General features: G+C 36.8%; 2 protein-coding genes across 2 annotated transcripts; one reads left to right on the top strand and one right to left on the bottom strand.

Moving 5' to 3' along the window:
- Nucleotides 1-3,738: 3,738 nt before the first annotated feature.
- rbp4 (retinol binding protein 4, plasma) lies at nt 3,739-6,350 on the top strand. The gene is made up of 6 exons (XM_043254316.1): nt 3,739-3,897; nt 3,978-4,097; nt 4,166-4,302; nt 4,388-4,494; nt 4,985-5,197; nt 5,291-6,350. The coding sequence occupies exons 2-6, from the start codon at nt 3,996-3,998 to the stop codon at nt 5,308-5,310; spliced, it is 579 nt and encodes a 192-aa protein (XP_043110251.1). The 5' UTR covers nt 3,739-3,897; nt 3,978-3,995; the 3' UTR covers nt 5,311-6,350.
- Nucleotides 6,351-6,830: 480 nt separating this feature from the next.
- cep55l (centrosomal protein 55 like) lies at nt 6,831-12,376 on the bottom strand. Its single transcript, XM_043253161.1, has 9 exons — nt 12,305-12,376; nt 11,949-12,170; nt 11,044-11,304; nt 8,986-9,030; nt 8,742-8,892; nt 8,404-8,651; nt 7,749-7,820; nt 7,389-7,514; nt 6,831-7,303 (listed from the first exon to the last, which is right to left on the bottom strand). Exons 2-9 carry the CDS (start codon nt 12,141-12,143, stop codon nt 7,094-7,096), a joined length of 1,308 nt encoding a protein of 435 aa, XP_043109096.1. The 5' UTR covers nt 12,144-12,170; nt 12,305-12,376; the 3' UTR covers nt 6,831-7,093.
- Nucleotides 12,377-15,308: the final 2,932 nt, after the last annotated feature.

Below are 15,308 nucleotides of genomic sequence, written 5' to 3'. Positions count from 1 at the left end.
CCAAATCCCGGCCCCGATCATTTTATGTTAGACGAAGCAGCGGGGAATCAAACGAGAAAGTGTCGACATATGACATAATATTTGTCACATCGGTTTGATGATTGGAGTAATGGTGTTTCTGATCTAATACACCAGTGTTTATGGGTTTATTGGGCCTTGTAAAACGGAGTTTTGCACGGTTTGGACACATAAGGCTGAATTTAAAGCGGCACTTCAGATTAGTGCGATAAACAGTTGCATCAGAATTCAACAGGTCATGCAGAAACTTGCAAATTCCTGTTTCATTTAAATGAAAACTTATCCAAAGCAGCTACTATATAAAATGTGCGTGGAATAATGGCAAAAACTAGGTTAGTTAGTTCATTTGAAAGCATTTTTAGCAGTTTGACATTAAGTGTATTTTAGTTTTAATATATTGTTAACTAGACCTTGTTGATATCATGGCAAATACATATATGTTTATGTATCGGTCACACTGATGGAATTAAAAGGCAAAGGCAAAATTCTGATTAAAAATAGTGGTAATTCATAGGACTGTTCCTGATATATACTTACATCACTTTACTACAATATATATATATATATATATATATATATATATATATATATATATATATATATATATATATATGGATTCAAATGTCTTTGTAAGCATTTATGAGCATTGTCCTTATGAAACCTACATCTCAGGCTCTGCAGGTAAAGAAATCAATTCTCAGAATTGGGCTATTATTATGCACTTTCTGCATCCAGAAGAGATGCTGGACGCCCAGGATCTATTTCCAGCGATTGGATTAGACCTGATCTGTCAGTCTGCCAGACATATAAAAGGATCTGTCTCCTTTTTTCTCTGATGTCGTGGAAGTGTCAGGCATACAGAATGTAAAAAAGTAAAAAGCCTTGCATCATATGTACCTGGCTTTGTAAATCCAGGATTAAGTAAAAGTGATTATCAGGATATCCTCTCTGGAAGGGGAGAGAGCCTGGCTTGGCACTTCAGAGCGCTCACGCGTTTAAGTTCACAGCAAGAGGCCGACAGACACAGCAAAGCTAAATTTACCGGGCTCACCTTTAATTTAATTGGATCTCGATTGCCAAAATATCAGACAAGCAATATTTTAAATAGCCAATTATGTATGTAGAGCTCGGTACGCCTGTGAAAAAAAAAAAAAATCGATGGATTTCATGCAGACAAGTGAGAACTGGAGATATTAGAAAGTTATTTTGAGGCTTACAGTGAAGTCTTTATTACACACAATGGCTGAAAACATCAGCAGGTCATCAGCATCACCGTTTCACTCAGTCCCAGACAAACTACCAAAAAGGATCATCATTTGTGTGTCAAGGATCGTCTGCTGCACATCAGTCTAAAAGCAAGATCTAATGAGCTGGATTAGTCTTACTCGGCTTGATATCGAGATCCGGTTTACTTAACTTGTATTAGTAATGTTGCAAATAAAGCATTGAAAGAATTAACAGCATTAGCTTACCAACTTCGCATAAAGTTCATAGTTCATTTTCAGCATTGTATAAGCAACAGATGATCTTCAGTCAGGTGGTCATTGCCATGAAATAAATCCTGTCTACCAGCTCGAGTTTAAATGATTTAATTGTCTGAAAACCACACTTTGATATGAAAGACGTGAAAGTCAAAGACATACGAGTGGCTTAAGAGAATCCAGTATTCAACTGATCAGTGTCTTTATAAAGAGATTTCACCATATAAAAGCTGTCATTGTATTACACCATACGGTGTATCTTACAGAAGTCATTTTAATTGTGCAAGAAACATTTATAATTAATGTTGCAAATATTTTTTGTGGAAACCGTGATGCCTTTTATTTTCAGAATTCTCGTATTCACAGAATAAGTCACGATCAAAAACAGAATTTGTTTAAAAAGTAAGTCTTTTGCCACATTATAAACACGTTCACTGTCACTTTGATCAACTGAATGCATCCTAGCTAATTCAAAGAATTACTTTCTTAAATAATCTTGACCTTAAACTTTTGAACGTTAGCGTAGGTCCAACTATGTTTTGCTGCCGTATCTGCCATTTTGTAACGAGTTACATAACTTTGTCTTTTTTTTTTCAGAGCAGGGGAATTTAGGTCACCTGGAGTCCCTCAGCTGCATAATTTACGTAAGCGCAACCGTTGACTCCAAACAAGTCCCGAAAAACTCCACAGATGTTATTTAAGAGACGAATCATTTAAGTATTCTGTACATGTTTAGGCACCGATTGGATAAATAGTACATAGAATGAGAACTGGACTTTGATTTGCTTGACTTTGAACACTTAGTTCTCGCTTGTCAACAAGAAAAGACCAAAATTCTTATTTGTCTCTTTCAAAAGCATAAAAGCCAGTCAAACCAGCCATCAAGCGTTAGAAAATATTCATTGTGCTTGCAATATGCGTTCGATTTTTATTTATTTCGTAAATAGGTATGATACTTCAGATCACAAAGAATATAGAGTATCATCAGCATAACAGTGAAAAGCAACAACATGTTTTCAACCATGACATCAATCAATCAATCAATCAATCAATCAATAAAACCTCATTTATAAAGCACTTTAAAAACACTGAAGTGGGCCAGAGTACTGTACAAAAAAACAAAAACGTTTTAAATAAAACATAACACATAAAATACAACTAAAACACATTAAAAGACCATAGAAAACTAAAATAATAGCATCTCCAAAGGGTGGATACAGGGTGAAAACAATGGACCTAGTACTGAGCCTTGCTGTACTCCATACTAAACTTCTGATTGATTTGATGCCTCTTCATTTACTGCTACAAAATGGATAATAATATACAATTTGAGGCAAACCAATGCAGTTCCACTATCTCAGGGTGCCTGGAGGGCCACACACCTGCAGTTTAGATGCAACCATAATTAAACACCTGATCCAGCTAATCAAGTCATTAGGGCTTATTTGAAAACCGCATGGTATATGTGTTGGACCTAACTCTGCAGCTCTGCACTAATGCCAACATGTTTTTTTCAAAGGTGTCTTTTCAAAAGTGCATCGTGGTCGATAGTAACACTAATAAAGAGATACAACCGCAATCATCAGCTTAACAGTCTATGCTATGTAACACCTGTATTGTTACACTTACATTTGCACATTCTTCTTCCTGTACATACTTGTTCATCTGAATATTTATTGTGCTTAACTCTATTGTTTGCTTCCTGGGTTTATTTTCTCCGTTACTATCTTGTCTATTATAGTAACATATCTTACATATCATGCATGCATTTAGCAAATTTTATAACAAATCTTATATGTTACGTACTTTTTGAGTCTAAGAGCGGTAGGATTTTCTGTACTGTGATTCCTGAATCCTGATTGGAAAGTAACATAGTTACATAGCTGACGGTTCTTGTATTTTTTGAGATCAGTCTGTAGTTCTCCAAACGGTTCTTCAGACGAATCAAATCTTTTTCACATTAAGGGCTAAACAGTGTTTCTGTTAAGAACTGTTGACTGAAATGTTCTTTACGGAGCCGAAAAGGGTTCTTCCGTGGCACCGCTGTATTGAAAGCTTTGTATTTGAGAGCGGTAAAAAGGTTCGGCGTTCATCAAACAGAGATGTTCCCTCTTGAACAGGCTTCAGGGAACAGATTAGCACTCAAGCTCTTGCGCAATCCAGCTGCAACCTAAAGAAAAACACTTTCGGTGAAGAGCAAAGGTCAGCGTTGCCGTGTTCCCTCTGAATACCTGAATCACAGCTGTTATGTAAAAAGTTTTGTCCAATGACAGGGATGGAGGAGACCGAATATTGGGTGGTATTATGAAATACCCCCAGAGGCCCATCCCTATATAAAAGCGCCTCGCACGAATCCAGCTGCAGCACTACAGATACACTTTCAGATACTGTGATCGAGGTATGCACCTGAAGCCTCAGGATTTCTTTAACTAATACGTTTGTTGGCCTTTTTATAACCATTGCGCTTATCTTTCACAGCTCAAGCACAGAAGCAGCATGCTCAGGCTTTGTATAGCTCTCTGTGTCCTGGCGACATGCTGGGCACAGGACTGCATGGTGAGCAACATGACCGTCAAACAGGACTTTGACAGAATGAGGGTAAGTCAACCGGCGTTTGTCTTCTATCCACACGTTCATTTCTCACACTTACCCGCTTCACCCCGCAGTATCAAGGAACATGGTACGCCGTAGCCAAGAAAGACCCCGTTGGGCTTTTCCTTCTTGATAATATTGTCGCCAATTTCAAAGTGGAGGAGGATGGAACCATGACAGCTACAGCCATCGGCAGAGTCATCATTCTCAAGTGAGTTTAAACGGCATTTTATCTTGCCGTTATGCACTCAGGCAATGCAAACTATTATATTCGAACGTGTTGTTTTCAACTTCAGCAATTGGGAGATGTGCGCCAACATGTTTGGCACTTTTGAAGACACCGAAGACCCAGCTAAATTCAAGATGAAATACTGGGGAGCCGCAGCTTATCTCCAGACAGGATGTAAGTGTATTTTACATGCTTTTTTAACTATATATATTATCATTACATATATATATTAATGCTGTCAGAGGATGAATCGCTAATAACTGCCTCCAAAATAAACGTTTTTGTTGATATGTGTGTGTGCTGTGTATATTCATTATGCATATGTACAGACACACACATACAGAATATGTTGGAAACATTTACGTGTATGCATTTATATTCATATAAACATATGTCATTTTTCAAAGTAACATTTCTTTCTTAAATATATAAATGCATGTGTGTTTGTTTATATGTATATATATATATATATATATATATATATATATATGTGTGTGTGTGTGTGTGTGTGAGTGTTATTTACATTGTCATATAAAAAGTTCAACACACATACAATTATATATTGCATATATTATTTTATACTACATGTTTTTGTATGGCAAGCGCGATTCTTCTTCTGTACGTTACACCTGAGAGCTCACGCGATCACGCTCACGCTCCACAGATGATGACCACTGGATCATTGACACCGACTATGATAACTACGCCATCCACTACTCCTGCAGAGAGCTTGATGTGGATGGAACCTGCTTGGACGGTTATTCCTTCATCTTCTCCCGATATCCCGATGGCCTCAGACCTGAAGACCAGAAGAATGTGACAGAGAAGAAACAGGATATCTGCTTCCTGGGCAAATACAGACGCGTTGCACACACAGGTAAGACGATCGATCCTCATGAATTATTATTATTATTATTTAGATTCAAATTCTACATGTGCTGATGTGCTTTTACTCCTTTTAATTCTGCAGGTTTCTGTGACACTGCCTAAACGACCGCCACACTGAGGACGTAATCTGACATTTTTATATTTCTAACAGATATGTAAATATGGGCAATAAGCTCAATAAAAGAGAATGAGCAATAATTTTGCACAAAAAGCAAAAGGTTTAATAACAGTAAGTTGCAGGATGTAACTATTTTTTTCTTCTATTTTTTTTTTTTTTTCAAATAAACTTGAAAAGAAAGTATATTTACTGAACTCAGTGCTTGATGCTGGTAAACTCAAGTCTTCAAATGTCATCTGAGGTTTCTCCTGCGCGCTACCAATACAAACAGCACCGTGGTAAATCAATGCTGTCTGTTGACAGACCCGCTAACAAAAATCTTGTGCAACATGGATCATGATACAGAGTGACTGGTGTCAGCGCACAGATCATACACCAGCGTCCAGCCTTTCAGGGACAGCAACTGTTACATGAAAACCGTTGCATTTTCTTTGAGTTGCAATTCATAATGTGTGCATGCACATGGGCCAAAGTTGTTGGAGAATGAAATGTTGCATTGCCATTCAGTGTAACACAATGTAAAAATCCGTTGTACGTATTAAAAATATATAAAGGAACAAGGAAGCATGTTAAATTTTATTGTGTTTGAAAAGAGTAAAAACATCTTACTGGCAAATGGGTGAAAACTAGGGTAGTGGCATAATAATAAATGTCAAATGAATTAGTATTTGGGGTGAAAGTAATTCATCTTGACCACAAGATTGCGACACTGAATGACATCTTAGTGGGTAAATCTTTTATTTTTGCCTCAGAAAAACTAAAAATTGCTATTAATGTTTTTTTGGTGGTGGTGGGGGTAAGGTACTACACTTATTTTTTTAGTTAAACCCTTTTTTTGTCTTTCACCCTTAAGCATTTACGCAGTCTTCTAAATACAATATTTATAAACTTCTATTGATGCACATTCTGTTTAGAAATGTCATGGAAAAGGCTATTAATTTCATATATTGCATTTAATATGTCTATGGAGAAATTTTGCATTGAGATTTATATCACTTTAAAATAAAACTATTATACAAATGTTCATTCTTGAAATGTCAAGTTACTGCATCGTCTATACAGAAATTAAACTACCATCAGTCAGACGCAAGGATTGATTCTGTTTTTTTTTTCTTATTTGTATTGCTCACCCAGTGATGAAATGATGAGTAGCACTTCCTGTTCTTCTCCAGGTACTGTGCTTCACCTTATCCCATCTTTAAATAGTTTAATGCAGGATTTACACATGCAGTCTAATTCAAGACAGATTTCAGGACTGACGGGTGCTAATAAGTGTCTCCCAGACATCTAATACTCCAGAGGTACCATGAGGATACAAGGGGAAACTAGAAAACAAATCAGTCCTTGTATCGGTCTTTTTCTTTTATTCTTCAAGTGAAGTACACAGTTGATTGACTCTTAAAATCCTTTAGGTACAACACTGATTCGACTTAAAAAAAAAAAAAAAAAAAAAAAAGCATATGTGCTTTATTTATGGCATGTAAGAAAACTGCATAAAAAAGATCAACCTTGTCACCCAAAAAAAAAAAAAAAAAACATTCATAAATTAATATATTTTTAAATATGCCCCACGTAAAAAAAAAGTTTTTTCCCCACTTTTCACATGTGTAAAATTGGACTACTTATTTGTTCTTAAATATAGTAATAAAACACTTGTTAATATAAAATACTGAAACATTTCTTTGGAATGGTTTCTAGAAAAAAAAAAAAGAAAAAAGTAAAAAGCGCCCTAAATAATGAAGTTTACGCACAAAAGAAGCGTGTGTTTTAGCTGAAGCAGTAGTCGAGGTGGGCTAGCAGCTCTCTGTGCTGGCTGGTGGGATATGAAGCGCCGCAGTTCGGACACTCCAGGATGCTCTCATCCAGTACGTTATGGACTTTAGATGGAGATGTGGTTTGATCTTGAATGGTCAATCTTTCGAAATCCATCCTGTTGTAGGAGCTGGGCTCAGAGAAACGAGACTCCCTCTGCTGTTTCTGAGGCACAAAGTTGAAACGGGCACATTATTACAGAAGAAAACGACAGGTACTGCACGTCAGCGATCAGTCTCTCAGAACTCACGGCAGACTCCAGGCGTGTGATCTGGTCTCTGGCCTTACGAAGCTCTTTCAGAACTTTCTGCAGCTGGTGCTGTAGAGTCTGACGGTCCAGTTTATCACTTTCAGACTCTTTGGCCGACAACTGGACCTATAACACAGTCAGTGACAAATAATCTTCAAACAATGCGTTTCATACATTTTCAGCAAAACTTTACATTTAATGCGGCGTCCTACACATGAATATATAAGTGTGCGTTTCTTATATTTCATAAAATGTACAAATTATGAAGAAATTCCGAGGCCAAGCTATTTCATAGATGAGTTTATGCCATGAAATGAATGAAAGTCTTTAATAGCGAGAGTTACAAGATGATCCAAATACCTGTTGTTCCAAAAGAGCGATTCTTTTCTTCTCCTCCTGCTGATTCATCAGAGATTTCTGCAGTAGATTCACCTTTCAGAACAGAAGACTTTTCACTTTTAAAGTTTTATTCACCTTTTATTTTCTAGCATGTAATGTAATGTACAATGAAACGGTTTCAAACTTCACTTTAAAATGAACAGTGAAGTCATCAAAACTAGCACACCATGTACGTCGTGACCAAAATGTTCAGCAAAAACAATGTTAATAAACCGTATGCATGTATGTATTTCTAGTGAAATCTCAGCGCTCATGAGTTTAAGGTTCTAAAAACAGTTAAACATAACTAATTATATAATACAGCGTATAATATGTGACTACAGTAAATATAATTTTATATGAAATGATCACTACTGTTCTTTAAGGCTGCAGTGGCTAATGAATAAGTTTATGGAATTTTATTCTTCTTCTTATTATTAGCATTATTATTATTATTATTATTGCTATCCATGTAGTGATAATTTAATTTTAATAAATAAATAGTCACATAAATTGACTAAATTAAAATTATTTATGATTTAATGTATAATTTAATATATATAATAGTAAATGTAAATGCATCCTGATCTAAAAAATACCAAGTACCTTTGGTTTAATTTGAGATTGCCATCCGTACCTGCGTCAGTAGTTCGGCCACCCTCTTCCTCTCCTCCTCCAGCTCTCCCTGCAGTCGAGCGCTTCTCTCCGACGAACACCTCCTCTCCTCCTGCAGAGTCTCCCGCTCACGCTTCCTCTCCTCCAGGAGCTGCTCCCGAGCCTGAGCCGCTTCCCTGCTCTTCTCCTCGTACCTTCCTCTCAGATCCTCCAGGTCTGTCTGGATCCGGCTGACTCGGGCACGTTCTGCCTCCAGCTGTCCGGACTGTCCTGTGTGGCGGGAAGAGAGAGCGAATCCTACTACAGCATAGTACGGACCCTACACGACCATTTCGAGCGAGCATTTTTAAAGCTTTTCACCATCTGAGGTGGCTTCTCTGTTCTGCTGTTGGGGTGCTTGCTTTGCATTATTTAACTGCGTCTCTAACTCTTTGGTCCGGGCCAAAACGCCCTGAACGTAGGCCTCCCGCTGTTGGTCATATACAAGCCAGTTATGGTTCTTCTCCAAAGCCTGTACTCAAAGACAAAGACAGGAAAGACAACCCTGTGAGTCTGGAAGAAACACCAGGATGCTCTTTTCTGAACTCTTGAGATATTAACTCACGTCTTGCAACTGCTGCTGAATCACCGCAAGCTCACCAGACGGAACCTGTCAGGTGACCACCAACACAAAAACATCAAAATAAACAACAATTAAATCACCCTCGTAAATGTGCGGGCACACTTTTTCAAAACGGACATATATGAGCTTTCCATCGATGTATAGCTCGTATATGTAGCGATGTATAACTTTTTAAAAGGGTGCAAAAAAATAAATAAATAAAATAATAAAAATCACCCTTAAAAGTGACCAAATTAAGACCATGGCAATGCATATTACAAGATAATACGTTTTTTAAGTGAAATATCTTCATGGAACATGATCTTTACTTAATATCCAGATTTTTGGCCTAAAAGAAAAATGTATAAACAATGTATTGTTAAATATTGCGATAAATATACCCATGCTTTTATGCTCCGGGCTCACAAGTGAGAAAAAGGAAAGATAAAACCTTTTGCATCTTATATTTAGGAATTTTCATCTATTCAGCTCGACAGATACTTCACTATATCAATAAGGATCAATCAAATGACTTCTGATATAATGCAATTGATGAGTGGCATAATAATAATAATAATAATAATAATAATAATAATAATAAAAAGACTTGATTGAGTGCTATAAAAAAAGTCAAATTGTTATTAGGCATATTAGATGAACATACTTTAGAGAGAACAGAAGACTTTTCTTCATCACACGGCACAAAGCGTTATCAAAAGATCAGTCTCATTTATGTTTATATACCTTTTGTAATAATATTGTAATTTAATATATCAATAACAGTGTCGTGATCATCAAATGAGGGCATTTTTTGACATACCAGCAAATAGATCATTATTAATATGTTAGACTGCATCGTAATTGTTTACCGTTGCCCTGTTGAGTCATCAAACTGATCATTACAGGAAGCCATCAATCTCTTAACAGGATGCGTGGCCCTGAACATTAACCCAAGTATAGCGAGGGTAACACATATTTCTCTCAACTCTGGACTGAAGCTACGAAGTCTGAATCTTCTTCACTGGGTGACTGAGCTGAAAAATGTCATTAGTCAACTTGCGTTTGCTCCTAACTGGTTATGGCAAATTGTTTATTTAAATTTTTTAAACAAGGAACAAGCAAAATATTTACCAAATTTAGTATCAATAAACAGTATTATGAATATTGTATTCTTAATGTAGTTATTTAATTATAAACAGAAGAATTGGTTCTTGTCTACTAGCATCACTCCCTCAATCACAACAAGAAACTAGTTGTTTGATGAAACACTGCCATCTAGTGTGAGAACCTGACCATTTTTTCATTTGCTTGGAATCCTTGGGGAAAAATGACATTACTATTTTGTCATTTCTATTTAGTTTTTGTTTGTATTAAAATATAATTAATTTCTGCCTAATTATTAATGCTTTTATTATTATTATCATCATCATCATCATCATCAGTGTGGCTCACATTTATATGAATAAAAGCATTTTTAAAAAATGCTTTTGTAAATTTGCATTTGCTACAGAAAAAAATATATATATTTTTAAATCTTACATTAAACATTTGGCAGTACAGATTCTGTTTTTATTTGTTTTTAATTTGTTCTTTTTCTGGACTACTTTTTAATGGTTACATTAAATGTCATTATTTAAAAAACATGTATTTAGAATATGAAACATTCTTAACCACAGTTTAATAAAAATCCCATGTTTCCCATGAAATGTTTTTTCCCCAACCTTATTCCCGAATTCTCTGTTAGAATTTGCATTCTATGCTGCGCGTCTAATTATTTATACATTTTATTTTTAGAAACTAAAGGAGATTTAATATTACAGTAAAACAGTTAATGAGATACTGTATGATTATTCCTTAAAAATAGTAGCAGCCTATTATGTACATTCTACTGCATTAGAGCAGAATTGCATATACATATTTTATATATTCTGTTAATAATTTTCATATATATATATATATATATATATATATATATATATATATATATATATATATATATATATATATAAATGATTGGAGATACACATTGCCATACGAAGGGTCTAAAGTGAGCTCCTCTACCTTTTGTTTCTCAAGTGTGTCACACCTCTCAGAAACAGCACAATACTTGTTTTTCAGGTCTTCGGTCTCCTTGGAGAGAGCCTGAAACTGTTTCTCTCTCTGTTGGGCCTCGTGTTGTTTTTGCTCGAGCTGGCTCTGCAGTGAAGACACCACGTCTCCGTGAGCGGCACGCAGCTGCTGTCTGAGGCCGGAGATCTCCTGCTCCTTTCCCAGCAGCTGCTGCGAGTTCCTCTCCCTCAGCGTCTCCAGAGCCAAGATCCTCTACCAGTTAAAAACAAGAGGAAATACCTTCATAGTAACACTCTTTTTTGTGTATGTTTGCGTGTGAGTAAATGTATTGCGTCACAGAACAAAGTTCTCTACATACACACACGTCTCAAAGATGGGTTTTATCTAAAAAGTGTAATATTGCTTTAAATTGTTGTTGTTCCCCCCCAAAATTATAAAGTTTTCTATTTAAATGAATTGCAATTTGGTTGTTTTAAAATAACCCCACTTTTCCCCCTAATTTCACCCCAAATGCTAATTAGTAGTAATTTTACATTTATAATGAAATAAAAAATTATATTTTTACTAATTTAAAACAATTAAATGTAATATGCTTCCTTGTTATTTTAAATATATTTTATATTTTAATATGCTTAAGTCAGAATAAGCATGTTGTTTGAATATTTACATAAATATTGTGTTACACTGGTTATAATGTTACATTGTCATTGAAAGTGTGACATTTTATTCCCCAAAAACCTTAAAACTTAAAGTGCTTTTTATTGACGTAAAACCATAATAAATGTGTTCTCTACATGTATTCATATTCTCTAAACATCCTACACGTCCACATAGCTTTTCCTTGTCATTTTAAACAAAGGTGCTGTCAGATTTCAGGTGTTATGGCATGAAATCACCTCCAGAAGCTTGGCTTTGTCGGAGTCTGGATGTGTGTTTTGAAGTCTCCCAGCTCTCTTCGTGTCCTCCAGACTTTTCTTCAGCTGCTGATTCTCTTTCTTCAGTTTCTCGACCTCCATCTCCACTGATTTGGAGTTGCTGCTTTTAAAGCCCAGTTTATTCACGATAGTCTCCTTGGCCCCCTTCGCCGCCATGTTCAGGAGCTACGGCTGGACATAAAACTAACAATAACAAAATAGAAACTAACGAGTGGACCGCCGATATCTCTCAGGTAAGTTGACTTTCGGCACACTCATCGCAAACAGCGATTTAAACCGGTTTAATAGAAACGAAAATAAACGAACGGTTTACTTACGACAGGAACGCGTGCTTAAGTGTGGAAGTATATCGACATCAGCCTCAGAAAACGGTCGCGTTTCACTTCCGCGATAATGAAAACAAGTTTAAATACGGCGCGTCCTGCGTCATATCCGGAACACGCCGCCTGACGAAGACAGATGGCGCGCTGAGGTTTTGTAACTTACGAAAACAAATATATTGCATTTCTTAATGCCACTCCAATGTCGTTTAATATCTCTCTCTCTCTATATATATATATATACACATACACAATTATACAGGGAGTGCAGAATTATTAGGCAAGTAGTATTTTTGAGGATTAATTTTATTGAACAACAACGTTCTCAATGAACCCAAAAAACTCAATATCAAAGCTGAATATTTTTGGAAATAGTTTTTATTTTAGCTATTTTAAGGAGAATATCTGTGTGTGCAGGTGGCCATTACTGTGCATAATTATTAGGCAACTTAAAAAAACAAAAACATATATACCCATTTGAATCATTTATTTTTCACCAGTGAAACCAATAAAACATCTCAACATTCACAAATATACATTTCTGACAATCCAAAAATAAAACCAAAACAAATCAGTGACCAATATAGCCACCTTTCTTTGCAAGGACACTCAAAAGCCTGCCATCCATGGATTCTGTCAGTGTTTTGATCTGTTCACCATCAACAACCACAGCCTCCCAGACACTGTTCAGAGAGGTGTACCGTTTTCCCTCCTTATAAATCTCACATTTCATGATGGACCGCAGGTTCACAGGTGAACAAGGAGGCCAAGTCATTAGTTTTTCTTCTTTTAGACCCTTTCTTGCCAGCCATGCTGTGGAGTACTTGGACGCGCGTGATGGAGCATTGTCCTGCATGAAAATCATTTTTCTTGAAGGACGCAGACTTCCTGTACCACTGCTTGAAGGTGTCTTCCAGAAACTGGCAGTAGGACTGGGAGTTGAGCTTGACTACATCCTCAACCCGAAAAGGCCCCACAAGCTCATCTTTGATGATACCAGCCCAAACCAGTACTCCACCTCCACCTTGCTGGCATCTGAGTCAGACTGGAGCTCTCTGCCCTTTACCAATCCAGCCACGGGCCCATCCATCTGGCCCATCAAGATTCACTCTCATTTCATCATTCCATAAAACCTTAGAAAAATCAGTCTTGAGATATTTCTTGGCCCAGTCTTGACGTTTCAGCTTGTGCGTCTTGTTCAGTGGTGGTAATTTTTTCTTGGCCATGTCTGAGTATTGCACACCTTGTGCTTTTGGGCACTCCAGTGATGTTGCAGCTCTGAAATATGGCAAAACTGGTGGCAAGTGGCATCTTGGCAGCTGCATGCTTGACTTTTCTGTTGACTATTTTGAATGAAACGCTTGATAGTTCGATGAGCACGCTTCAGAAGCTTGGCAATTTTAAAAGTGCTGCATCCCTCTGCAAGATATCTCACTATTTTGACTTTTCTGAGCCTGTCAAGTCCTTCTTTTGACCCATTTTGCCAAAGGAAAGGAAGTTGCCTAATAATTATGCACACCTGATATAGGGTGTTGATGTCATTAGACCACACCCCTTCTCATTACTGAGATGCACATCACCTAATATGCTTAATTGGTAGTAGGCTTTCGAGCCCATACAGCTTTATATATATATATATAAAGTATTGTAATGCAAAACATGTATTCCGTAGTGTTTACAAACGTTTAAAGTAACAACACGCAACTAAATAAGAAAGAAAATATAATATAAAATATAACTCATTAAGTGTATAGAACATTTTACATTTTATTGAATACATAAGCGTATCTTTAGTTTTCTTTGGCTCACCAATTCGGCGTTTATTAGGTAAAACAGTAATATTTAGTCAATGACTATAATTTAGCATGAAAGCTTTCTATAGCAATATACTTTACAAATGAGCTCAAAAGCAAATTAAATCTGAATTTTGAAAACGATTGCACTTTGTTTTTGTTTTTTGTGGAAATAGTGGGAACTTTTGAATCCTTGCCGAATATAAAATATTTATTTATTTTAAGTCTCAATAAACTCCATTATACTTCATACATTTTCGAAATAGTCATCCTCAATTCTGTCTCATTTCGATGCACATGGCTCCTTCAAATTAAACTAAACTGTGATATTAAGCTCTGACAGTGTGGTTTTTTGAAAATAAGGGAATGAATGGATAATTTTTTTTAATTCTTATTTTTGGAAATATTTTGAAAACATGAAATCGATGGCAAAATTTGTGCATTCTGATGACTCAACTTAGTCAGCTCCCTACAGTGCTGAGATACCTTCTTATCTCTGACTGATTTGCCTAAATGTCAGTCGGTCAGTCAGAGTCGTGCTGGCTAATGAGAAGACTGTGAAAGTTTTTTCTCTAGTGTTGGTTCTGGCAAGGTCAGTGGTGCTGCTGTGCGTGGGATGATGTTTGGGTTTTAGTGCTGCATCTGCACTCAGCTGCAATAATCTGCACTAATGACACTGCAGGCTGATGCAGCTGTTTATCACTCACTCGAACACACAGACACACACAAACACACTCGCCCCACAGAAGTAGAGCACGGGGCCTCATATGGGTTCGTTTGAGATTTGGGTGTTGAACAGTTTGGCTCAGAAATCCTCCACACTCTTGCAGCAGTGTTCATTTGCGCTTAGTGATACAACACGCGTTTTAGAGATCCAGCTAATCCAGGATTCTGCGAGAGAGGAGGGAGAAGGCTCGAGAAAAGCTTTTCTTTTCCCCCACGAGTCTGTCAGGATTTCCATTTTAATAAATACTGAATGATGGGAGTCCACACACAGAGTGTTTAGAGCAAAAGCAGCTGTGATCTCAGCGTCTTAGTGGATGAAGTGAAAGTGCAGTTCATCATCCAGGTCAGTGTGAGGATGATTCCAGCAGCGTTAGATATTTGTAACTGTGGCGTGCAGCAGATTCAGAGAATAGAACGCGGTTCCTCATTAAATATCTATTCCCTCCCGGCTGCCTCCCTCGAGACGTTCTCATTTCACCCCT

This window comes from Puntigrus tetrazona, chromosome 12 (genome assembly GCF_018831695.1).
Source record: "Puntigrus tetrazona isolate hp1 chromosome 12, ASM1883169v1, whole genome shotgun sequence".
In the NCBI taxonomy this organism is placed as follows: Eukaryota; Metazoa; Chordata; class Actinopteri; order Cypriniformes; family Cyprinidae; genus Puntigrus; species Puntigrus tetrazona.
Note: the sequence above shows the minus strand (reverse complement) of the source record. Positions and strands in the feature narration are given on the sequence as shown.